Here is a 26,311-nt window from a genome sequence, read left to right as displayed (position 1 = left end):
TGCAGAGCCAAGCAGAGCCCAGAGCCAAAGCAGATGCGCCCAGCGACAGACTCGTGGGAGACACCCCCGAGTCCCCGAGTTCATTAAGCAAGCAAGAAATACAAAATCCCAGGGGAAAGAAATACCTTGGAATACACACACAACTTCAAGGGGAGCCTGGGTGAAGTTTTACTGGCAGTCAATTAGCCCAGGTTGGCCCAGGAGAGCCACTGCACATCAGGGAGAGACAAAAGGCTTCTCTCCCCAGACATTCCGCTATTTTGGGGTTTCTATTTACCCCCTACCAGAAACACAGCAGTAAAAAGCCTCCTGAATATATCCCTTTTTTTAATGTCCCACCTACTACTTAGGGAATTAAAATGCACCACGATTTCCAGCTGCAATTTAAGGGCCTCCCAAGGATCCCATTTTGAAGTGGACTGAGTTCTGCTGAGGCTCCAAAAATCACAGCTTTGCCACTCAAATCCAACATTCTCGTGGGAAGAGCCTTGGAAATTCCACATTAATCCACCACCATTGAGTAAAAAGCCAAATTTTCACTTCAGGGTGTGAAGGGCAGTCACAGGGATGCTGGGGGGGAGGAGTTGGGATTCACCTGCATCCTTCCAGGAGCTTCCCAAACAGGTAATTTTTAAAAGAGATGGTTTAGGTGGAATTTTAGGAGCTGGACACCTCCCACCTGCTCTTGAGCTGCAGTTTGTATTTGTTATCATTTCTCCTTTGCCTAACAGGCATTAATGGACACATCATCACTGGTAACATTAAAGCAGATCCTGCCCAGAAGGGCGAGAGGCAGCAACAAAACCGCCTGCAGAGCTTTTCTGTCAGCCAGAAACGCCACGCTGTACATCGGAAAGTTTTTAATTGCTCAGCTGCAAAAGGCACACACCAGTTGTGACTGCATCGTCTGGTACAGCACAAATGTTGCTGCCTCAGTGCTCTGACTTTGCAGGCTCAAAAATCAAGTGTTTCTATAAGATAGAAAATAAAAGGTTTAGGGTGGCAGCTCAAATAAAAAAAGAACCACCCAAGTTGATATTACTGGAATTGTTGGTGAAGTTACAGAATTTCACCATTCCCAGCTCCCTAAAGTTACAGAATTTCAACATTTCCAGCAGAGTTTCACTATCCCAGCTCCTTAAAATTACAGAATGTCACCATTTCCAGCACAATTTCACTATCCCAGCTCCTTAAATTACAGAATTTCCCCATTCCCAGCTCTTTAAAATTACAGAATTCACCATTCCACAGAGTTCAATATTCCCAGCTCCTCAAAACACAGAATCCACCATTCCCAGCTCCTCAGGCAGGAAGCACCACCAGCAGACTTCCACCCCACTACACACCTGAGCATCTAAAGGTATTATTGTCCCACTGAGATACAGGAAAACTCGACCTTTGAGTAAGCTTAGAGAGGGGAAGACACACGATGAAGTTAAAAACCAAACTGTAGCCTAATGGAAATGCTTTGTGCTGTCCCTAAATGGACAACAGCCTGTATCAGCAAAGCAGAAAGCAATTAAACTCCACTGTCATCAAGATGTCACCCCACAGGCACGAGAGCTGAGCCAGCCACGCAGCCTGTTCTCTCTCGCATGCCTGGAGCTTCTCATCTCAGCTAATCCACGTTAGAAAGGTCCCCCTGAACAAAATGCAGCGTGTTTGGGGGATCTTGGCTGCAGAATTCAGTGGGGAACTCAACTGGCTACCCAAACAGCCAGCCTGGCCACCAAAATACCCAGCCTGGCTACCAGAACACCCAGCCTGGCTGGCCAGGACTCAGCCCAGGGCTGGAGGGGGCACTCAGCAGCCTCAGGGCCAGGCAGCACACACAGTGCTTTGCCACCTCCTACTTCTTTATTCCACTCAGTCGTGGAATGGGTTGGAAGGGATCACAAAGAGCATCCCATCCCACTCCCTGCCATGGGCAGGGACACCTTCCACTAGCCCAGGTTGCTCCAAGCCCCGTCCAACCTGGCCTTGGACACTCCCAGGGATGGGGCAGCCACAGCTTCTCTGGAAATTCCATCCCAGCCCTTCACCACCCTCACAGGAAAGAATTCCTTCCCAATATTCCATCCAACCGTGCCCTCTGGCAGTGGGAAGCCATTCCCCCTTGTCCTGTCACTCCAGGCCCTTCTCCAAAGTCTCTCTCCGTCCTTCCTGTAGCTCCTTCAGGTCCTGGAAGGCCACAATCAGCTCACCCCGAAGCTTCTCTTCTCCAGGCTGAACAATCTCAATTCTCCCAGCCTTTCCTCACAGGAAAGGTCTTCCATCCCTCTGATGATCTTGGTGGCCTCCTCTGGACTAGTTTTTAAATTCCTGTGATTTTATTTTTTATGAGAGCCATCACCCAGCTTCCCAAACCCGCCTCGCTCCTTCATTCCTCCCAGGTACAAAAGCTCCTCGGTGGGTCTCGTCTTCAAAACCCTCCCCAGCACCAACCAATTCCACCAAAACTCACCCCCAGCCACGGTTTGCATTCAAGATGCTTTAAGTTTTATGCTCCAGCCCAGCAAAACTGCTTTGTTTCAAGCTGGTAACTCCAAGTGAAACTTTTCCAGAGGCGCTTCAAAGGAAGCTTCTCTTCCCAGCACAGAACCCAGGGATGTTTCATCCTGACCCCGTATCTGCAAAAATAAAGCTTCCAGCTCCCAAAGAACAGATGTCTCTGGCACAGTCTGATGCTCTGGTCATCTTCAGCATCACAGCACAACCCTTGGGAAAGGTGGCTTTGGGAAGGGAAGCTCCAACTCGCCGAGAGACTGAAAAATCCCAGGACAAACCCGACGATCGAGCCAAGATGTTTGGCCAGCACAAGGTACAGTAGTTTTCCACCAGAAAGGAAAGCTGGGCACAGATGCAATTTAGGCAATGCCTTTCAGGAAGAAAATTAAAAGGAGGCTCAAATCCTTAGAGAAATAATTAAAGCATTGTGAGTTGGTCTCGAGTTTACTCAGGTGGCTGAGGAGCAGGAAGGAGACCTTGTTTGGCTGCAGAAGGTGGCTCTGGCAAACACAGCAGCCCATCCATGGGCCTGGGAATGACTGGGAATGACTGGGAATGACTGGGAATGACTGGGAATGACTGGGAATGACTGGGAATGACTGGGAATGACTGGGAATGACTGGGAATGACTTCCTGCAATCCCTGTTCCTCACTTTCTACGGCAATGGGTGCAGCAACAGAGCAACACAGGGCACACCCCAAAACGGACAGGGGGGCTGCAAACCCACCCAAAAACAGAGGAGGTTCCAATCCCACCCCAAACCAGACAGGACTGGTGGTCTGAGGAAGGTGCATGGCAAGAAACGGGAAAAGATCAAGGGGTGGTGGTGGGGGAAGTTGTGGCTCCCAATTAACTCGGGCACAGTCCCAGATCCCCAGCAGAGCCTCCCTTGGGAATCCAAGTTTGGAGACTTACAGGTACATTTCCCCATGGGACAACGCTCCTTTTTTAATTCCCTGTTTTTCCTCTTGGCTTTTCCGGGAGGGAAGGGGGACCTGCTCATTAGGGGGAGCGAGAGGAGCAGCAAATCGTGAGGTCTCATCTCCCTGCACCACTTGAGGGCTGAGATGATGATGATGGTGATGATCTGCAGTTTAATCGGGACAAACTCCCACCAATTTCACGATTAACAAGGATGGGGATAACTCAGGGAGGGTTTATTGTCACAGGGCCAAGAGCCAGCTCCCACCACTTCCAAAGGTTTAGGAAGGAAAGGTGTTATTTTTGGGGGGAAAAACCAACCCTGTGTAACTTTCAGCCCCTAGAACTGATCAAAGCAGTCAGGTAATCAATTAATAACGTCTATAATGAGAGAACACCGTGCCCAGTTTTTAGTGTAATCACCCAGGAGGTTTCCTTCCTTCAAGGAAAACAAAAAAACCCTCCCGGTTTTGATACAATGACTGCATCTCTCCGAAAAGGAAGTTTCAAGTTTGTGTTAATGGATTTTTCTGCATCCGTTCCTCATTCCAGGAGGGTGTTCCAGACCCTCCCTGACACAGAACCAGGAGCCCTCAGAGCTATTTTAATTTTATTAGTCAGTGCTGGATTGAATCTGAGCTGCCCCATTCATTTAAACACCTTTATCCCAGGGTTTTGTGCTGTTCAACCCCAAGGCAGAGGTTGGAATATCCCTCTTCCCTTCTCCACCAGCACCAACAGGGGAATCAGCAAAAAGAACCCAGCCCTAACTCTTTATTTTTTTCCTCACCATTCTTCCTGAAGGGATTTTCCTCCTCTCACTCAGACTGAAAGCAATAAAAAGGTAAAAACTGGGAAAGCACAAAACCAAGTTGCAACAGCATTTCCCAAAGCTCTCCTGCAAAGATAATGCTGTGCTGGCAGATTCACTGCAAAAAAAACCACCCCAAAATAAAAATTTAAGCACAAACCTAGAAATAAGTTTTAGTGGTTTATTACTCGCAGGTAATTTGGGGGGAAGAGTTAAATTAGCACATCCCAAAGCTCTTCCCTTATTAAAAAATATCAAATCTCTTCCTTATGCAGGAGGGGAAAAAAGTGTTCTAAATCAAATTAAGGCAGAATTTAAGTCTGCTCAGATCCATCCCTCCCTTGCAGAGCTGCGCTGCGTGCCTTTTAGCAGATACAGTAAATTAAAAGGAAAAAAAAATAGGAAGGTAAATATTGGCATTTTCAAAGTGCAGGCAAAGGAAAGCAAACCCTCAGATTTGTTTTCTGAACGCTTGGATTTGCTTTGAAACGCTGGTTGATTTTTTTTTTTTCAACAGTATTCCCAGAAAGAAGCTTCCTGCTCTGCCTCCGTGCATTGGAAACACTAATGATATTGTATTTAATATTAAATGTTCCTCTAAGAAAAGCTCAGCTGTGTCTGCAGCACCTGCACACATCTGCATTACCAGACAATTCAGGGAGACCTGAGCCTGGCAAGAACCCCGTGCCCGAAATTCCCTGGGCAATCCTCTCTCACTGCTTGTTTATTTTGCAGCAGAATTTTACTGGAGCCACCAGATGATCTTGTTAAATTGGGAAAGGACTGAGGAGAACAACAAAAAAAAACCCCACAACAACAATAACAACAACAAAACTGGCAGAAGGGAAGGGAATCATCCCAAATTCCCAACTCTGCTAAAGGGGAACGGCAGTTCTGCTTTTCCCTAAAGGATTCACTTGAAGAGTTTTCCGAGCCAAGAATTAAGGGGGGGTTCAGGTCTTCTCAGATGAACGTTTTTAAGGGTCATTCCTCCAGCACAAGACACCTGGACTAAAGGCTCCTGTGCCCCCTCTGGATCCAGGAGGGAAAGGTTTGTTGTTTACGGGATGCTGGAGACATGGTCACCCCTCCAGCCAAGCCAAAAAGCTTGTGAAAACGCTGAGAAAACCGATTTCCAGCGTGGAATTCGCTGGGATTGCTGCTGTCTGCCTTGGAGATGGCACTTTCCCCCCCATTAGCCTTTCTGAAGCAATGCAGCTTTGGGGCTGTTTTGACAACGAAATCAAGTCTGTGAAAGATGAAAATAAGAGGCATTTTGGGTCTGGCTGCCCGAAAAGAATCACAGCAACTGCCTGGTGTTCCTATTCCTGAGCATTCCCACCCTCAACAGGCTCAGATTTGACTTCTGGACACAACTGAAAAATAATGGTTTTAATCAGCTTCACTGAAAAAAACATGAGAATTAGTTATTAAACCTCGGGAAGAGGCAAGATGTGCTTTCTAAAGTTTGTATCCCAAGACAAGAGTTAATGTTTGGTTTTTTTCCGAACTGCTACCTCACAAAAGTTGCTATGGACCATTCTTTACCTGTAATGACTTTTAAAGCACAAACTGCATTAGGCAGACCTGAGATGAGGATGAAAAACTCGCCCTTGCATTCGGAGGGTTTAACAGTTCAAAAGCTTTCCCACAACAGGCTGTCCCAAGTGTGTCTACTACAAGTATTTTGGGTTTTTGCACCGCACAAAACCCCCCAACTACCAGGAGAAAAAACATTTCCCAAATGAAAGCAGAAACAAGTGTGCCACGATAGCACATCTCAAACAACTCCCCCTCATCCCCAGCACGTATAAATAAAGTTTCCACGACTGATTAAGACACCCGAGCTCCTCCACGCTGTGCAAGTGATGTGAAGTGACTACAGAACCAGATTTAGGGAAGAGACCCACCAGGATCACCAAAATCCAACTCCTGGTCCTACAAAGGACATCCCAGGAATTCCACCACGTGCCTTCATTGGGATCCTTTTCAAGGAGCAGTAGGAAACACACACAAAACCAAGAAAATTAAGTGTATTAAGAACAGCTTAATAAACAACCTGTCATTCTGGAAAGCTTTTTAGGGACAACAGCTCGGGTAGAATTTTAAAACCACAGCCCTTCAGTTACACTGAAAAGCAAGAATTCATTTAAATCCCATTTATGCCAGAATGCCCAAGTATTCCAATACTGCTGGCTGGCTCAAAGTCTGCCCCAAAGGAAGGAGTTAAGGATACTCTTGAATTACACCAGGTGGATTTCACTGAACACTGAGGCACCACTTCAAGCACCAGTCCAAGACAAGTCTTCTAAAAACGCTGAATGGGTCCAGTCAGCCACAACTCAGTTAAAAACCAGTATTTTAAATGACTCGCAGCACGCCTGCATTGCTGTTTTCCTCACCGGCCTGTGGCTTTCCAATTATTATTATTATTATTGTTTTTAAGCTATTTTCTTTCACCCATCGGGTTAAAAAGCCACCCAGACACAAGGAGAAGGTGGTTGATTACGGCTAAAAAATTGCCAGCAAATGTACAGTTAAGAGGGGAAAAAAATCTGTCAGTTTGGCATCTTTGGCATCAGATAATTCACCTTTTCAGACCCAATCAAGGTAAACGTGGCTTTTCCACCCGAGATGTTATTTGGAGCAGTTTTCCTGTGTCAGGCAGCTCGGGCTGAGCCAGATGAGACATTTAATATGTCAGAATTAAAGCAAGCGATTAAAACGCAAGCACAACACCGGGTTACAACTTATAAAACAGGCCTAGTGAAATATCAGAAGCTGACAGTTGTTTCTGACCTAGTTTTAACTGGAGAACAGTCAAAGAGCCGAGGCTGAAGGTGCTGAAATTCCAGTAGTGCTGGGGAGCAGGATTAGAAGGAAAAGCCTTCAGACATTCAAACTACCGAGGGAGCGTCACCCAGAACGAGCAGCCCGAGGTTCAGGAGCTTTGGTTCAAGGGCAAGGGACAAGCTGAGGAGGAGGAGGAGGATGGGAGGGTTTCAAGGTAAGAGGTGTTGCAGGACCAGGGAGGAAAAGCCCCTGTGCTCGTTTTGAGGAACAAGAGGAAAAATTAAAGCCCCTTCACGCAAGCACCGAGGGCTTCCCAGAGATCCAGGGGGGCTGGTGCAAGGAAAGCCAGGTGATCCCATCCCAGTAAGCTGTTCACATGTCTCCCCTGCACTCTGCAGCTCCAAATTTATTTCCACCAGGCAGCCACACGCTGCTTTAAGCCTCATTAAGAAACAGTGTGTTCCTGGGCTGACATGTCAGATTTTTAAACGACCTTTGGACCGACAACAGCATTACCGAGCTGCTAAGAACAGGAAGGGGAAGGGGGGGGAGTGGTTTTCCATGATTAGGAGAGGTACCTTGTGAGAGGTACCTTTATTTTAGTTCTCAAAAAACCCACCTGTCAGTTAAGCCAGCCATTAAAAAAAATAAAATTAAATAAATAAATAAATAAATAAAGGCAATTCTCTCTGAAGGGCAGCTGTGACGGCATCAGCACTGCTGGTCATTCTTAACGTGGGACTTATCACCCAAGGTAAACAGGAGTGACTATCAGTTAATGAGCAACACAACCCCCTCCCCAGGCTGAATTTTAGAGAGCCTTTTTCTCCTGCTGCAATCTTTTTAATGAAAATACAGCAGTTCAAACCCACCGAATTCTGGCTTACGAAAGTCTCCTTTATTTTAGGACACATTAAGACACCGGGGCTGATTCACTTGCCTATGTGCTCATAAAGGTGGCTTAAACGAGCTGCTGAAACATCACAACGATCCTTATCTTTTCCACAGGGCTTTTTCTTTACTCCTTTTCTTGCGAGAGAAAAAATATAGAAAGGTAATTGAGAGATCAGATTGACGAACTAGTTCAACCATCCCGGAACAAATCTCTGCCTCACACACACACGCTGCTGAGCCCAGGAAAACAAGCCTGGACCAGTTTTTTTTTTTGTTCTTCTCCTTGTGCCCAGCTATATCCTATTGACACTTGAAGGGAAGAGTTAATTACTGGTCTTGCCGAAGTTCTGCTGAAGATAATCTTCAGATGCTCCTCGCCAGCCATAAACCAAAGGCAGCGCCTGGATCCCGAAGGAATCCCAGGAAAATCCCCCCACCACGAGCCAGAGCAGCCTCAAAAGGTAAAGCAAGATGCTCAGACAGCTTCTTCTGGCACACAAGAGGTGCTCCAACACCGGTAGGACACTGGGAACACAACCCAACAGACCCTGGGAGTTCAGCAGGGATGTCTCTGGTATTTCCTAGCATCTCCACGGGGGAGAGAGCAATAAAATAATCAATAATTCCGGTGGTTTTATTTTTCCTATCACTGAGGGAAGACACCCACGAAAAATCCAGCTGAAAATACTGAGCAAGACAACCCCACTAGATTTTCTACCGTGATAGAGCCTTGTGTTACGTACCCTCTGCTAACACAGCACTAACAGCCTCCTCCAGCTTCCAGGGGTGCTTTCTCCGGGAAAAACAGTGAAGGCAGCTGCCTGAAGAAGTTAAATTAGGTGCTCCCTCTCCTTCAGCAAGAAGCACAGAACCCACACTGTTTCAGCTGCCTCTCTATTTGCACTGCCAGGCTGGTTGGTAACAAACCTGCTCCAAAAATAAAGCGACAAACAGTAAAAAGAAAGAACATACTCTTCCTCGAAATGGCCCAAAAAAAAAAATCATCTACCTAAAAAAATAAGTCAGATGTTTCTCTCCGCTCCCTGCAAGGACACCTGAGAAAGTTCAGGTTACGAGACGAATTCCAAAAATAAACACGCAAAATTTTCAGATAAGGGGAGGAAAAACATACCCCACGTCTGCTGACTAAACACAGCCCGACCACAGCGAGAACACTCCCCGGTCCGAGCCCAAAAACCCCCCCGGAGATCTCAGACATTCAGACAGAGAATCTCTCTTGCCCGACAGAGGCAGCTCAGCTAATTCACACATGCAAAAGAAGTGGTGTGGCCACTGAGCCGGCACTTCATTGTCTGGCCAGAATTTGGGGTCTAAATATAACAACCCGGGCCAGCCCACAGGTGGCCTGAGAGTTTTGCTTTCTCAGCCCAGAGCCCATCTCAGTGGGGATAAATGTGTTTCTTCCTGCTGTCAGCATCCATAAATTTAGTCTTAATGACAAGTAAAAAGGCCTTTAGATGGAGTTAAATGGCTCTAATTGTAGGAGAGAGCTCAAACTCGCAGCGCGGTGCAGGCAGCACCTACATTAGGTACAGCTCCAGCGCAAATGGCTGCGGAGAGGTCATGGAAACACGCCTGGAACGACAATAATCAAACCTTCCAGGTAATTAATCTGTTTATTCTCCCCCCTTCACGTAGCGTTCTAGATTTTAATGCCTTAAGAACAAAGCCCTTAATTCATAAGCGATTTCTGACTCCAGAAAAATGTTTGCGATCGGTTTTAATCACCACTGTGTTCCACGCCGACCGACTCCAAAGAGATCCAAGATATCCCGTCTACGTCCGGAAAGGTTTAATATGTTTTACTTTATCCATCATCCATTACCAGCTCCCTCTTCCCACTTCCACACCTGCAGAGATTAAACACGAAGCCGCTTCCTTAGCAGGGCTGTGTGTTTTGGGACTTCCCAGCAGCACTGGGAGAACTGGTTTATGACAATGCCCTCGCTCGCCTGCATCACTGTCCTCTGGAAAACCACGCTTTATTTCTGGAATAAAACCAGGGATTGGCAGTCATTACGTGTGTCAGGAACACACACAGGAGCTTTCAGGCACCGTCCCTTTAGCCATCATCCTCTTTAGTGGCATTAGGGGAACGGGGACCTCAAGGAGGAGGCAGGAAGCATTTTGGATTTACGGCAGGAAAAGCCACCAGCAGCTTCCCATGAGGCGAGCGCGCAGATGACGAAAGGTTCTTTTTTATTATCGATTACCTAACGGGAGAGAAGGAAGCAGAGCTTGTGGCCAGGACCACCACGCTCCCCATCAAAACACAGCTGCCCTGCCAAGGACACGGGGTGGGAGGAGCGGCCAAGGTCACGGCCACAGGTGTCACCGACAGCACTTTTCAAAAGAAATTGGCCACAGAGCTCCTACGCACTTCTTAAGGGACTATTTATGGGAGCAGAAGTTGCTCTTAATTCTGCAAAAGAAGCAGCAGCGAGAGGTCATGATTGGGGCTCCGGCGGCTCTGAGGGCTGAACATCCCTGGGAGCGGGAACAGGTGTCGCCAAGGCTTTTCAAAAATCTATTTTAACGCCACGGGAACCGGCGCTCCGGAGCAGCGTCCCGCTCAGCCCTGCCTGCAGAAGGAAACGGAGGCACCCCGTGACAGGGGCTGCTCCTCTCCGGCCTTCCCTGCTCCGTCATTTCGCGGAGGTTTCACTCTGAATCACCAATTTCCCCCCTCCTCCGTTTTCGGGGGGCCGTGCTGGAGCCCCACGAGTCAGGGAGTTAATGAGCTGCCGAGACCTTAATCAGGGCAGCCACACCACACCACACCTCACCTCGGGCGAGTGTCAGAGCACTTCAAAGGCCCAGCAGTCCTTAAACTCTGGCTGTGAGCAAGGGCTGCTCCCTTCCCCAGCATCCTGGTGGAAAGGTGAGCCCAGCCAGAGCCGCCTGACTCGCCTTATTTGGCTTCCAAGGCACAGTTTCCGCTTGCCCAAGCTCAGGCAGGGTGGAAAAATTTGCTTCCTCGCTACTACCCCGCCCATGCCGGGCTCTGAAAAGCATCCACTGAGTGCTGGAGCTGAGAGGAATGGAAGGAAGGAGTGGAAGAATTTACACTAAAGCCATGGCTTTGGCAACAGGCTGGATCACCTCAAGCATCGGGGTTTGGGGGGAAGAAGCGGGAGCTGAAGAGCCGGCACGGGCAGGGAAGCTGTAACCACAGCTTTTATTCTCTGCATTCCATAGGAAAAATCCCGATTTTTCTGGCTGTTCAGATGCACTCAAGCCTCTCACATCGGATGGCAGCGAGCTTTCCAAGTGAGGAGCATTAATTCCTTTCACTGATTTAAGCCATAACACACTTTAGTTGTACCAGGAGGTAGAAAACGGCCTCAGCTCAGGTTTACACACTCGTTTTCTGCACAAGTCAATATTGCTGTAAACAATTCTAAAGCCAGCTCTACCTTCTGGTCACAGTGAGGTTCCTGTCATCCAGCTCTGTGTCATTATCAGCTTCTCTGAGCATCACAAACAGCCCAACCCCTCCTGATCACTAAACAAACAGCCACGTTCATCATCCTGAACATCCACAAGTGCAAGAAAATCTCTGGCTAGAAACAAAGCCCAGTGGATGCAGGCAATTAAAAAGCTGCCTCACCTTCAATAAACGCTCTTACTTTGTGGGTGACAAAGTTGTTTTATTTTTAAAAATGTGTGCTTGGTCACTTTTCCTAGCCTTGCTGGCCTGTATCAAGATCATCTCTTTTTTTTCCCCAGCAGATTTCCCTCAGTGGAGGAACCAGGGAGAGATTTATCTCCAACCATCAGCGGGTTTGTCTTCGCTCTCATCTGCTGGTCACCAAATGGCAGCACCCAGCTCATCCACGCACAGATTCTCTCAGAAGAGAGAAAAATGGCGGTAAAGGAGCTTATAAAACTAAATCCTGCCAATTCCCTTGTTCCTCTCTCTTTTTTTTGGGGGGGACTGGGGAAGGCAGAAACACAGCCTGTTTGATTTTCTCATAGAAACCAGGAGCCAAAACCAACTGAAATCAGCGCCGGAGCTGGAAAGGTACAACAAAACTCACACAAACATAAAGTCTAGACACTGAAATGTGGAAATATGATTCAAATAACCACAACTGGCACACAGTGCACTGATTGCAGCCCATCGCAGGACGGGCCCTCAGTGGGGAGGAATACAGAAGAAAGATTAAATTAGCTCTTGCACCTCAGTAGTAGAAAATACAAATCCTGTGGGCACAGGGATATGGACAGAGCTGGAGTTTCTTCCTTCCTGCTGGGCTTTTTGCTGGGATTTTAGTAACACACGTCTGCTCTCGCTAAATAATGACAATTAAACTGCCATAGAATGGTCTGAGTTGGAAGGGACCTTAAAGCTCATCTTGTTCCATGGGTTCCTACGGGACACTTTCCACTGGCCCAGGTTGCTCCAAGCCCCATCCAACCTGGCCTTGCACACTTCCAGGGCTGGGGCAACCACAGCTTCTCTGGGCAACCCATTCCTGTCCTCACATCGCTGATCCTGGATGAACAAACCCACACCGGGGTGGAGGGCGGCTGCTCTTACCAAAGCACGGCTGAACCACACGGGGCCCAAAACACACGAGCCCAGGAGTCAAGAGGATGTTTGTGCTGATGAAATCTAAACACCACCACGAAGATTTGGGCAACCCCGTGGCTTTCAGGAAGTTTCACGGTACCTGCTGAACCGCGCCACGCGGGGACACCGACCCCAAGGACAAAGTCTGCCTCTGCCATGGAACCCAACCCCTCAGTTGTCCAGGAAAACATCTCAGTTTTCCAGGAAAACTTGGGCTGAAGTGTTCTCTCCTGCACAAAAGCCCAGGGAGAGCAGAGGGTTAACTGTGATCAGGCCAGACCAGAGCAGGGAAGACTCCAGGTGGGTGGAGGGGGGCAGTTTAGTCAAGCCCTGCTCACCAGCAGTGACCTCTTTTTGAGTTAAACAAATGCTGGTTTCTTTAAATTAGAAAAAGGCACTAGTCCAATGTAAAGAAAGGAGAGACCAAGTGCACGGAGCAGTGTTTTTTCTAGGCTGTAATGCCAAAAGGATTGGATTTTGGGAGTCTGCTTTCCCGGTGCAGCGGGGACACGCACACCACCGCTCTGCAAACCGACTGCTGAGGGGTTCAGCACGCTCTCTGAGTGTATAAATGCTTGAAAACCAAAAACCACACCAAAATCCCTGGCCAGCAGGCGATACCAGGTTACCATGGTGTGCAAAAGTTGCCTTATGTACATGGGATGTTTCTAAGCAACACACGAGCCACTATAGAAAACTCTTATCAGCAAATCCAAGCTCCTTTCCCGGGTAGCACATCTAGGTCAAGCCAAGGCACACTGAGCACTGGAGCCCAGTTTTGGTGATGTCTCCTCTGTACCCACCCTGGATGAAATATTAGCACAGTTCAGGTTATCAGGCTTTATTTTCATCAGCATGAAGTTCACTGCAGGTAATGGTTCCTCCAGAAACAGCTTTAACCTTCATCATTCGCAGGTAACTCGATCCCAACCTTCCCCATGTTGTGACGCTGAGTGACGACCACTTTTTCCCCTCCTCTCCTCTCCCAAAAACCCAAATAAATTGCAGTAGTGATATGTGATCACAAATCAGAGTGCCCAGCACAGGACCCCAGACACCGGGTATCTCTTCAAAGTCTACCTAAAGCCGTGCAGCCACTCCGATCCATTCAAACGCACTCTCCTGTGCATTAGCAGCAAAACCACTAAGTCAGCCAAAATGTATTCTTCTCCCATGGATTAGCTGGCACAAATTAGTGCGGGAGTGACGCATGCAGTCTGTCCCTTCCCATTTTTCAACATGCACAAACACCAGGGATTTGGAGACGCTTCACAAGTTTCTGCTTACAAGTTACGGGCAGAGTTTAAATTGCCTGAAATGTGCAAATTGTTTCGGAGATAACGCGCGTTTCATTTACTAACGAGACCTCAAATGCTCCTTCAGACGACGTTCTCCCCTCCCTCGGCAGCGATAAAGGCTCTGCTGCTGTCCCAACACAGCGAGGGAACTATTTCAACAGTCACCAGCCCTCTGCCAAGCAGCACCACGACAGGAACCGACTGAACAGGACAGAGCACTTCAGACAGGCTCGGAGAAGCCCTGATGTTGGAGGATCGCTCTGAGCTGACCAGCAAGTGCAGGGGCCACACACCGGCCATTGCTCTGAAGAGACTCTTCAGACTGGTTACATTTCAGAGAGAAATAAAAAAAAAAAACACATATTGTAACAGCTTTGCTTTCTCCCTTTGCTGCTGTTTAAGTGGAATAAGAAACCAACTACAGAATATGCTGAAAGGGAGCGAGGGTTTAGTCTTGACACGGTCACCAGAATCCAACCACAGCAGCCATCGATACAAGTCACCGTCTATGCCACTTAAATGACCTTAAAATAAAACAAGAGCAACCCAGCCCCACAGAAATAACCTAAAGGGTTAATGCTCAAGCTCCTTTCCCCCAGTACTGCCAGAGAGCAAAAAGTTATTAATTCAAATTCAACCTCTCTGATTAATGGTGGTGTACGATTTGCTGATAAAAAGCAGATCACATTTGATAAAAATAAAATTAAAAAAAAAGGCACCATCAGTCACAAGGATTCTGTCACAAACTTTCTATTTTCCCTTGGCACGTCACCAATTAGACCTACTTCTTTAGTCTGCTACCACCAGTATGAAGAGGGGGAAAAAAAAAAGCATAATGGGTTTATAATTTGCCACCGAATCCCATAGCAACTGTACGTCACTTCAGATGTAAATTACAGACAATTCCTTCCAATGCCGTTTGAAAACTATAGAGCTGAATCTATAATTTGAGCAGATCCAAGCAGTGGAAGGGCTGAGAGAAGGAGAGAGAGAAAAAAGCTCCCCTAAATAATTGAAAGGAAACTGCCACGGGCCAAAACACTCCTCGAGCACAGCGTTCGGTGCCTCTTTGTCCCCCTTCCCTCGGAACGGGAGGTGCCACGTTCAGGTCGGAGAACACTGAGCAGGAGTTGGGCAGTTCAGGGCGTTCTGCAGATCCTGTCCCATTTTTGCTGATGAGGAGGAGACGTACGTGTGTGCCATGAGCTTCCTCTCTCCAGCCTCCTCTGATTCATTCGGTCGTGTCACCGACTCACGCTCCCGATGTCGTAAGAGCCTCAATTTTGACGGGCTACGGCATCGGTGAATTAATAGGACAGGAAAAAACAGGTTACAGGGGGAGGAGGAATGATGCAAAAAAGCTTCAAAGATAATTCAATGAATTTTGATTCGAAAGCCGGATTGTTCCTTCTCCTCCTGACACCTGCAAGCAGCTTTCAATTCCCAAGTCAGCATGAATACGCATTACCCTAAAGACCCTGTAATGACAGCACAGCCTTCATTTTGTGTTTCGTGCTTTGAACACAGCAAGATGAAGGCATCTCCACCAACTGCTCCAAAAGGCAGGGTTGAGAAGTTCTTTCAACAAGCAGCGACTGCAAGGGGTCAGGTTAACCCCAATCTGCACGGAATTGCTTCTCTCGCCGTCGGTTTCGGAGCAGCGCGGGGAAGGTGACTTGGGAAGCCACATCTATCAGACCACGGCTCCAAAACTCAGCTCAGCTAGCTCAGCAACGGGGACAACGTGCTTTGGTTATCTCAGCTCAGTCCCCAATAAATATTTGTGCATCTGCCAAAGTTCACCAGTGAATCAACCAGTGGCCTCAGTTCAAAACACTGCGGGGTAGCAGGGGCAGAGAGGAACAACAGGAGCAGGAGGTGCTGCTCAGCTGCATCACACACGGACCCAAGGGATGCCACAACCTACTTTACATCCTCCTAAAACCACCATGCAAGCCAGGACCAGGGCTGGGAGCTGAGGTGAGCCTGGCCTCCATCACTAGGTCAACACATCAGCTCCAGATAATAGGGAAAGGTGGTGGAATTGTGTCACTTCGCTCGTTATCAAATGACCACCCCTCACACAAGCTCCAGCCGCAAAGAGAGGTTTTAAATAACTACGTGAAAGTTGGGAAATTCCCAGGTTAAGGGTTCCAGGAACAGCCCTAACACTGTTTGCCTGCTGTCAGCACCTTCAGCACAAGAGAGACAGACCCACTGCCAAGGGGCGCGCGGGGCTGCCATGTGGCATTTTCAACCGAGCATGAGGAACGGGACTTACCCAGAAACCCCTCGTGATGCTGCTAAAAACCAGGTGTGAACATCAAAGGATGAATGCTACGGATGGAGATGTATCTAAGGCTCTCAGGTGGGGATGGAGAAAATACCATCAACGATGGGGTTCAGGATAAGGAATGAAAGAAGAAAAAAAGGAAGGGCGTAAGGAGTTCCCTTGTACCTCGACACGGGCAGCAAGAAAGCTGGAGACAAACCAGGAGAGATGGGAAAAAGTCACAGAATCATCTAACCCCAGAGCAGTTTGGGTTGGAAGGACCTTAAAGCCCACCTTGTTCCACCCCCTGCCATGAGCAGGGACACCTTCCCCTACCCCAGGTTGCTCCAAGCCCCGTCCAACCCGGCCTTGGCCATGTCCTGCTTTTTTTGGGAAGGCCTAAACACATACACACCTCCACAGGGAAGGCAGCAAACTGAAGGCTGGTCTAGAATTACACTGCTGGGAGAACCCAGAGCTGTTTTAGGTGAACACACCGGACCAGTTCTGTTTCACCAGTGGACAAACCGACCTGGGACACCCTTGCCACCGCTCGGCCCTGGGAGCTCAGCCGCCAGAGCTCGCGGTTTCACAACTCTGGGAAGGCAGTTTCAGGGACAGCAAAGTTTCACAAGGGGCAGCTGGGTGACATCTCACGCTGGCCCCTGTGAAGTCAGTGTTAACTCTTTTTTTTAAGACTTCCATTTCTTTCAGCTGAGCTGCTGGAGAACGAAACTCTTTTGGGAATTGGGGAAAAGCCAGAGCTCCTGTGGAGCTCCTCAGCAGCAGCTCCACATCCTCTGGACTACAGGAACAGCTGGAACACAAGAGTTGGGCACCAACAGCGTGGAATCACAGAATGGTTTGGGTTGGGAGGGACCTCAAAGCTCATCCCATTCCACCCCCTTCCACGGGCAGGGACACCTTCCGCTAGACCAGGCTGCTCCAAGCCCCATCCAACACGTGGACCCACGACCGTTTTCCTCCCCAGGACACAGAGAACTCCAGCAGAGACCCAAGAAGACAAATATCTGCTTCTCCACAGCCCTGCTGCCTGATCCACACATGGCGCAGCTCCACACCAAGCCTGCAACTGCTCTGGCACAAGGGACACTCCAAACAAATGGCAGCTCGCCCGGCTGGGTGATCATTTTTGGATTATGTAATCCCAATACATTATTATTAGACCAAGAACAAACTCAGGCAAGGAACTGAAGACGTTTCCCTGCCCGTTCTGGCAGAGGGACAGAGTCTTGTCGCAGGAATCGCACGGACGTGCTACCCCGGCGCCTGAAACAGGTCAGACTGCACATGTTGGACTCCAGGTAACACAAACAGCAGGATTGGATTCCAGGCCATTATCCCATATTACACAACGCTGCCGTCAGTTCCACCACGTTTCAGACCAAACCGAGCAGAAGGAGCCTGAGCGAATTTTTTCCATTTAACTGCTGAGGCCCTAAATTAAAAGCGGAGCTTGGGCTGGACAAACACACACTGCAAAGGTGTGTTGGAGGCGGTTCCTGGCATGGCCGTGGCCGGGCGCTTCCGAGGAAGCCGAGACCTTCAACAGGCTGGAGAAACTGTTTATAGAACCCATGCAGAATGAGCATATGTGTTTAATAGCCCACTAATTGTTGCGTTATTCACTACACAAACAAGCAGCTCTTCTGCCCTTATCCCTTCCTGCCCAGTTAATCACCAGGAGCCTCTGAGTATTTCTCTTTTGGGTGGCGGTGAAGGAAGCAAAGTTCATTAGTGGCCGTTGGCCACCAAACAATCCAGAGCCCGGGCTTCATTTAGAAAATAAACACCACTATTCATGTGTGACACGGACTCGGAATAGCTTCCCAAAATATTTAATGCAGCTGCCTGCAGCCTTCCTACTCTCCCTCCCCCAAAAGAGAAGGCTTTCCTGATATATAGGCAAGAATTATATGGATCATTCATTCCATTTTCAGAGGAAAAAAGAAAGCCAATAATTCAGTCTACCCAAGTCACTTATTGCTACTGACTTCTCATAATGCTGATAAACACTCATTAAAATATAAGTTGATAAACCCTGGTACAGTCATTACCTTCGTCCTCATACAGAGATTGCCCAATTCAGTGATGTGATGTAACCAACACCCTAAATTAAAAATAGTGTTGTGACAACATATGGTTTATCCTACAGAAGCTGGCAGGCAGGGACGCTCCTAATGACAAACGGGTTTAGGCTCCCAGCTTCCCCCAGCAAGGTGAGGAGACAGAAATGCTCGTCGCAGGATCAGAGGCGGAAAGAAATAGAAATAAAATAAAATAAAATGACACCGAAAAACGACAGTTTTGACCCCCCTCCGGTCCATCCCAACGCCTGCCGCTGCCGCCGAGCACTGCCATCGTTCTTTATTTACATGACTAATAAGCTCTCTGGATGCATTTCAAGGAAATCGCTCGGAAAAGACAATCTGGAAATTTCAAAATACAGCCCCAGCCTGAACGTGCCTCCCTCCCCCCCTGCCCCACCGGGGAAGGGGAGCACAGGGCTGGGGTGGGGGGGGGCACAACCGGGTGCCCTGGGGAAGGAGCAGCAAAGGGAGGGACCCCCCATCCAGTCCGGGATGGCAGCACCGGGGGTGGGCCCCCCTTTTTCCCCCCCCCTTCCCGGTCCTGGAAACCCACGTCACGTTCACCGGGGGAACGGGGAAGGAGGGGGGGGGACATCGACGTCCCTCCACCCCCCCCTCCCCAGACACTCGGGGGCACTGACGGCAGTTCCCGTCACCTCCCGGGGGGGACACCGAGCGCCCACCCCCGCACCGACACCGCGGGGCGTGGGGCCCCGGGGGGGGGCACATTGGGGTCCTCCTTTCGCCCACGGGGGGGGGCACATTGGGGTCTCCCCTTTAAGGACTAGAGGGACATATTGGGGACCCCCCTTTACCCACCGCGGGGGGGTGAAATTGGGGTCCCACCTTTACCCACCGGCGGGGCACGTTGGGGTCCTCCTTTCACCCACGGGGAGGGGCACATTGGGGTCCCCCCTTTACCCATCGCGGGGGGCACATTGGGGTCTCCCCAGGAGATACCGGGAGGTGTGGGGGGGGCACACACCCCGACCCCTCCCGGTGCCCCTCAGGCACTTACCGGAGGATTACGACCCCTCCTCCCCGGTTACCCACTGCGGGGCCCACAGGGACCCCCTAGACGCCCATGGAGGGACACACACACGACCCCGGGGGGCATTCCGAGCCCCCTCCGGTCTCCCCCAACCCCCTGGCAGCGGGATCGCCCCCACCCCCTCTCGCCTTCCCCGGTCACTCACCGGGGAGAGAGGTGTTGAGGCAGGAGCTCCCGCACCCCCTCACCGTCTCCCACCACACACCCACCTCCCCCCGCACCCCCGCGGGGGGCTCCCCTCCGGGGGCCTCGTGGCGACCGCCCGCCCTCTCCCTCTCCCTCTCCCTCCCCTCCGCGGGGCCGTGCCCGCCGCCCCCCCTCGACCCACCCCCGTACCTTACAAGCCTGGTAGCTCTCGAAGGCGCGCAGGGCGCTCTCCGTGAGCTTGACGTGGAAGACGGAGACGCGGGTGCCGCGGCCGAGGCGGCCGCAGGACAGCCCGTACCCGCGCTCCGCCTGCAGCGCCGCCATCTTGGGACCGTCTCCCCCTCCGCGCCTGGGCCGCCGGGGCCGCCCGCCGCCGGCCACGCCCCCCCTTATGAATTATTCATGAGGCGCCCGCGCCGCCGGTCCCGCCCCTCGCGGGGCTCCTGTTGCTGGGGCGAGGCGGCGGGCAGCGCGCCCGCCCATTGGCTGGAGGGGAGGAAGGCGCGGCGTCGGATTGGGCGGTGCGGGAGGGGGAGGCGGGGATATGCAAATGAGCGGGCGCGGGGCATGCTGGGGAGGGTGGTCTGGCGCGCCGGGGCGGCGCGGGGAGGGGGAACCCCCGGCGTGGGACCCCCCGAGCGGGGACCCCCCCCTAGGAACACCCTGCGGGTTCCGAGCTCCCCCTGAGCAGGATTTGGGGTCCCACACCACCCCCAGACCCTGCCAGTAGGCTCCATGTGACCCCCACCCGAGGAGGACCAGTGGTCCCCTGGTTTCCCACCCCCCTGTCCCCAGCAGGACCCCCAGGCAGAGAGCTCTGTGCTCTCCTAGGCCTCTCCAGGGCCAGGCATCCCCAGCCATGGGAGGTGGGAGCTGCTCCCTCCCACCTTACATTTGTGTGGGGGCCACTAAAATTTTCCCCCCAAATTAAACAGAGTCACGAGTGTGTTGCAAGAGGGGGGACAGCATTGATTAATGTCCCCCTCACCTTGGCTGTCAATAAAGAGGCCTGGATGTGAAGGAATTGTCCTTTATTTGGGAAGTTCACAGTCAGTTTGGGGTGGGAGGACAGTGCTACAAACCCCCCCTGCGAGCAGAGCTGAGGCAGCAGCAGGGCAGGGAGGGACCCCCAAGAGCTTGGACCCACAGGAGACAGCCCAGACAGGGGCTCTCCGACGCTCCCCTCCTGCCATCCCTCCCGCCGCGGGTTTCTTTGGCTTCCTTTGGACATTGCACGCTCTGGGGATGTGCCGGGGAGGGGAGCGGGAGCCTCTGGGAGGGCTGAGCCCCCCAGGACACGGGGAATGTCGCTGCACCTGCCCTTGGGCGCATCCACGTGGCTTCCCTTCCCTTCCCTTCCCACCGCTGGCCCAGCTTCCTTCCACGTGCCTCCCCAGGCGAGGGGGGCAGGACCCCCAGGATGGGGATGGCCACGACGTACCGGTGAGTGGGAGCTCCCGCTCCCCCCGACACGCTCAGGGCCGGGGGCTGAGCCCCCGATTGCCGGGAAGGTGCCTGGGGGTCTCCGCTCTGCCCATGGCTCCATCCCTGCAGCCAGGGAATGTCGGGAGGAGAGCCGGCACCTCCGGCAGAGAAAGCATCCGTGTTCCTGCAGCTGCCAGTCCGCGGGAAGGGGTGGGGGAGCCCCTCGGCAGAGAGACAGAGAGAGAGAGAGAGAGAGGCACGGCCCAGCGCTGGTCCCGTGCCCAGGGGCCGCCCCGGCGCCGCCCTCAGTTCCTCGCCGCGATGACCACGGACAAGGCCACGCCGCCCAGCGCGATGGCCGTCGCGCCGAAGAGCCACTTCCAGGGGATGGACTGCGGGAGGAGGGAGCCAGGGAGGTGAGGGGGCCGTGCCCGTGGCACGGGGGAGGGACGGTGCCACCTTGCCTGCCCACCCCTGGCTCCCGGCACCATCCCACACGGGGCGTCCCAAAAAGGCGAGCGCTGCGCCGGCACGTGGCCGGAGCGCCCGCGGGGACAGCGTGTGCTGCCGCCTGCCCAGCTGACAGCTCGGGCTCCCGAGCGCAGCAGCTGGGAGCAAAGTCCAGACCCTCCAGCTGGCACCGCCGGGATCCGGCGGACGGAGCCAGCACAGCCTGTTATCAGTGTTTTCCTGGCACGGCTCCCGGGGCACGGCCCCCCGTTCCCAGCGGGATCGCTGCCCGGACACAGCCCACCCACGTGGGGTCACACCTGCAGCCCGGGAGCAGCACTGTGTCACCCCCCACCCCGGGGGTGCCTGGGGGGCAATGACACATCCCCGTGGATCCCCAATCCCCCCCTGGGATCCCAGCACCAGCCCTTACCCAGGGCAGCTTGTCTTTGCACTTCCTGGGGGTGCCGGAGGCGCTGGGATTCCCGAGCATCTTCCTGTACATCTCGGTCTCCACGTTCCTCTGGTCCGCGTGTTTCTTCACCAGCTTGGAGAGCTCAGCGTGGATGGTCTGGGGAGGAGAGCGAGGTGTTACCAGCCCTGCACTGTCCCTGCCTGTGGTGTCACCAAACAGCAGGTCACACCAGCCCTGGGACGGGCAGGGACTTCGTGGAAGAGCTGAGAAGCAGCTGAGGGGGTGATGGCCTCATCCTGCCCCACTTCCCAGCGCCAAGGGGCTGCACCAGGCTGGAATGGGACACCCAGGCTGGCATGGGACACTCTGTGGGTCCGAGTGCACCTCTGTCCTTTTTGGCCACTCAAGCCAGGCAGCAGGGAGCAGAGCCCAGGGCTGATGCCAGACATCAGGGAATGGATGTTTATCCTTTAATCGAGACAGGAAAGTGTCTGCCTTGCAGACTGACGTGTCTGGAAGCAGGCTGGGAAAGTGGGCTTAAACTCAGCCAGGTCTCAAGTGGGATTGCAGCAAGACCCAGAGCCAGTCTGTACCTGCCCAGCTGGGGCAGGAGAAAGCTCCGGGTCCTGTGCAGGGCTCCCAAAAAAGCAGCAGGAAGTGCCAGGGAGCCGAGCACGGCAGGGTGGCAGGAAGGACGTTGCGGTGGCACAGCCGTGCTGTGCCCTCTGCTGGGGGTTCCCCAGGCCGTGCCACGCTGGGAAATGCTGCCTCCAACGAGAGAATTCGGGTGTCTGCAGGACGGGAAGCTCCTGCTCGGAGCTCCCCAGGGCTGGCACATCAGTGTAGGACAAACACCAGCATCCCACCCCGCTCCCCAGAGCGCGTGTTTTCCAAGGGGCCGGGAGAAGGGATGCCTGTGACACCTGGAAGGCGTGACACCCTCAGAGAACCTGTTCCTTCACAGGAGGCAGGTGGAGCCCAGCATTTCTGGAGTGTTTTCAGCACCGGTAGCCGTGGCCTGTGAGTCACCAGGGCTGTGACTGGAGAGGCCCCACCACTTCCCCGGAGCCCTGGCAGCAGCCGGAGAGCCCAGTAATTTGCCGTACTTGTGGTTTCACCGGTAACGTCACTGCCGGGCATTTGGATTTTCCAGCCCTCTCCAATTAAAAGCTCCATCGGAACAGGCTGGGGAGCAGCTGCCCTGCCCGGTGACGTGCTGGAGACGTACAGGGAACGGCTCCTGGTGCTGGTCCCTCACCACCCTGGCCTCGCTGGGAAGTGGAGGGTTTGGGATCCTGCTCACCCTTCTTTAGGTGCTCTCAGGTCACACCCGTGGGTGCTGCTTGTGCCCCATCCAATCCCTGACCTTCAGGCACTGGGTCACGACACAAATCCTGAGGGTTTGGTGAAACTCCCAGAAAAGACATGGACACAACAATGGACCCGAGCCCACCTGGAGAGCCAAGCCCCCCTTGCTCCACTCCAAAGCAGGCAGCACCCTAACCCTGTCTCTCCCCAGGCTCGCTCCTGCTAGGAGCCACTTCCTGGCACTGGTTTTTTGATTCCTCCCAAGCCTCTGGTCCTGCAGCTGATCATTAACCGACAGGAAATTCCTGACCCAGAGCTCGCCCTGCCCGGGCGCTGGACCGAGGTCTGGCTGCTCCCACCACCCAGTGAATCACACCCGGGGCTGCTGAGCGGGTTTGTGGGGACTCGGCTCTGCCCCACTTCCCTCAGCAGCGGCACGAGCTGCCAGAGCCACCCGGGAAAGCTGGAGCAGCCAGGACCATCCCCTGCGGATGGCTGGAGCAGGGATGGGTTGGCAGGGAGTCCTGCCAGTGCCAGGAGCAAAGGTCAGTGAGAGAATCTTGCAACACGGAGATAAAGGACCCGCCAGCCCAGCCACGCTTGGATGTTGCATTTCATAGGGCATTGTCCCCCAGACTCTAGGGCTGTTCCCAGCCTTCCTTCATGGAGCTGGGAACAGCCATGGGGGGCTTCAGCTTTCCATGGGAGACACCGAGGTTTGCAGGGACACAGACAAGAGAAGAGCACCCCGCAGACCCCCCAGCTCAGTGGGATTATGGGCAGCACACACCTGCAGCCTACCTTGTTTGAAGGCTCCAGCTTCAAGGCCGCCTTCAAGATGGGGATGGCCTCCCTGTATTCACCCTGCTGAGCCAGGACCTGGGGGGCGACACAGGGGTTGAGCAGCATGGATGAGGTCTGTCCCCTGGCTGAGATCTGTCCCTTGTCCCCTGGTTGAGATCTATCCCTCTGTCCCCTGGCTGAGGTCTGTCCCTCTGTTCCCTGGTTGAGATGTGTCCCTCTGTCCCCTGGCTGAGGTCTGTCCCTTGATCTCCTGTCGTGCCACAGAGAAGGGACCCCACCCTCACCTTTCCCTTCCGGAACAGAGCCTTGATGTTCTCCGGCTGGTGCTCCAGCACGAGGTTACAGGACTTGAGGGCCGCCTTGTAATGGTCCAACTTCAGCTGCGAGGCCGCCAGGTTGTTGAGACATTTCACCTTCACGTCCAGCAGCTCGGCCTCCTCATCCGGGCTGAAATCCACTGCCGAGAGCCCGGGGCCAGCTTAGGGCATGACAGGAGCCCGGGGGGTCCCTCTCTGGGGTTTTGAGGGGGGGAAACAGGTACCTTTGGAGTTGGAGCCGATGATCCTGAGGGCGATGTCGTAGGAGTTGATGGCCAGCACGTAATCCGCCTGCTGGTAGAAGTAGTTGCCCCGCTCCCGTTTGCGGTTGGCCAGCTGGACCTTCTCCTTCCCACTGAGCAGCTCCAGGTCCGGCGCGTCCCGAGCCGCCAGCAGCTCCACCTCCAGCGTGAGGGACGCGTTGGGTGGGATGTCAGGGCTCCTGCACGGGGGACAGGCACAAAGCCACGGGCCCACCGTCACCTCTGGCAGCCCCACCGGACGCTGGGCCGAAATCAGAGCCAGGGAGGCTTCCCGGGGGCAGGGAATGATGCACATCTTTCCTCCCAGGCAGGACGTGGCAAGTGAGCCGGGTGTCCCTGAGGTTTGCCAGCTGGGCTGTCACCAGGAGAGCAGGGGCAGCTCCCTGTTTGGGACCACCCCGTGCCCTCCCTGCTCACCTGCCCTGAGCGCCGTAGCAGTACTTGGCGTCCGACACGATCAAAGCCGTCTCCCCCATCTCCAGGAGCTGCACGCACAGGTCCAGGGCCTGCAGGGGACAACACGGAATCATGGAATGGTTTGGGTTGGAAGGGACCTTAAAGCCCACCCAGTTCCACCCCCTCAAAGCCCATCCACCCTCCACCAGGCCAGGTTGCTCCAAGCCCAGCCAACTCGGCCAACATCAGGGAGAGGAGCACGAAGCAAGGGCAGAGGGGCCACTCTGGCCCACAAAATGGGACATCACCGACCCCACGCTCCCTGAGGTGAGATCCTGCCCCACAGGGTGCAAACACAGCGGTGACAAAGCCAGAGGAGCCCCCTCCCAGCCCTGACCTGCAGGACGTCGCAGTCCCCCAGCGTGAAGGTGAGGGCAGGGTCCTCCTCCACCACGGTGCCATCCTCCAGCGTGGCCTTCAGGCGGATTGTCACGTCCTGGCCCTTTTGGGGACGGGTGTCCACCCCCTGGCCTGGCACCAGCGTCTTCTTCTTGAGCAAGCCGCTCCCTGGGCACGGAGAAGGACACGGTGGGGAGGGAAAAGCCTGACCCCTGCCCACCCTGCCCTGGATCCTGGCCGGCCTTCACGGCACCGGGAGCACCGGGGAAGCCCCCGAGGCCCCAGAACCGGGGCTCTCACCCAAAACATCGAGCCACTCCTGGGGGTCCCCGGGCGCGTCCCCCGCCCCGCTCGGGGGGCTGCGCATCCTCCCGCGGCGGGGCCGGCGGCCGGGCCACGTCCTCCAGCGGGGGCAGCTCGCTCAGGTCATCATCATCATCCTCCTCCTCCTCCTCTTCCAGCACCTCGAAATCCTCCGCCGTGTCCAGCGGAGCCGCCTCAGCCGCCGGTGCCGGATCGGTGCCGGTGCCCACCCGGTCCGGGGAGCCGCTCCCCGGTCCCTCCCCGCTGGACGCCATCGCGGCGGAGCAACCTGGAGCGGCGAGAGGGGACGGGAGTCGGTGGGGCCTTGCTCTTACCGGGGAGCGCCGGGACCCACCGGGAGCTGGGGATGCGCCAAGAGGGTCAGGGGAGAGCGCGGCGCGCCGGGGAAGGGATCGGGCCCCGGGGGCGGGAGGAACGGGCCCGGTGGGTTCGGTGGGCGCGGCGGGATCGGGGAGGGGGTCGCGGCCCGCTCCCGTCCCGGCCCAGGACCCCTGAGCCCCGCCCGCCCGCGCGCGCCCCCGCCCGCTCCCACCTGACCCGCGGACCCGCGAGCGCCGGGCCCCGCCCCCGCGCTCCCATTGGCCCGGCCCGCCCACCGCGTGACGCCATTGGGCGGGGAGCACGCCCGTCAGCGCGGCCCGCCCCCGCCTTAAAGGGGCCGCTACACGCGCGGCCGCCGCCGCCGCGCCCCCGGCGGCGCGGGGGGGTCCCCAGCGTCCCGTCAGTCCCGCCACCGGTACCGGCGCGGCCCCGTGATGCCCGTGGGAAGCCTGACCCTCTCCCCGCCGCTGCCCGGCACTTCCGTC

The 26,311-nt window shown here is 53.9% G+C and overlaps 2 protein-coding genes across 2 annotated transcripts in view; both read right to left on the bottom strand.

Annotated features, from left to right (window-relative positions):
- Positions 1-19,751, bottom strand: part of ELL (elongation factor for RNA polymerase II) — a 49,319-nt gene extending 29,568 nt beyond the window's left edge. The window contains exon 1 of the mRNA XM_050321233.1: positions 19,594-19,751. Coding sequence (XP_050177190.1) covers positions 19,594-19,728 — 135 coding nt within the window. The 5' untranslated portion in view covers positions 19,729-19,751. The remainder of the gene's footprint in view (positions 1-19,593) is intronic.
- Positions 19,752-20,420: 669 nt separating this feature from the next.
- Positions 20,421-26,261, bottom strand: FKBP8 (FKBP prolyl isomerase 8). The gene is given in 10 exon segments (XM_050321174.1): positions 20,421-21,221; positions 21,713-21,850; positions 23,804-23,881; positions 24,091-24,263; positions 24,348-24,565; positions 24,804-24,892; positions 25,180-25,349; positions 25,482-25,525; positions 25,527-25,773; positions 26,246-26,261. Coding segments are annotated over 9 exon segments (1,230 nt in total). The 5' UTR covers positions 25,760-25,773; positions 26,246-26,261; the 3' UTR covers positions 20,421-21,134.
- Between the last annotated feature and the right edge of the window lie 50 nt (positions 26,262-26,311).

Source organism: Myiozetetes cayanensis, unplaced genomic scaffold, assembly GCF_022539395.1.
Source record: "Myiozetetes cayanensis isolate MyiCay16 unplaced genomic scaffold, myiCay2020 scf26, whole genome shotgun sequence".
NCBI lineage: Eukaryota > Metazoa > Chordata > Aves > Passeriformes > Tyrannidae > Myiozetetes > Myiozetetes cayanensis.
This window is presented reverse-complemented; position numbering and strand designations above follow the sequence as displayed.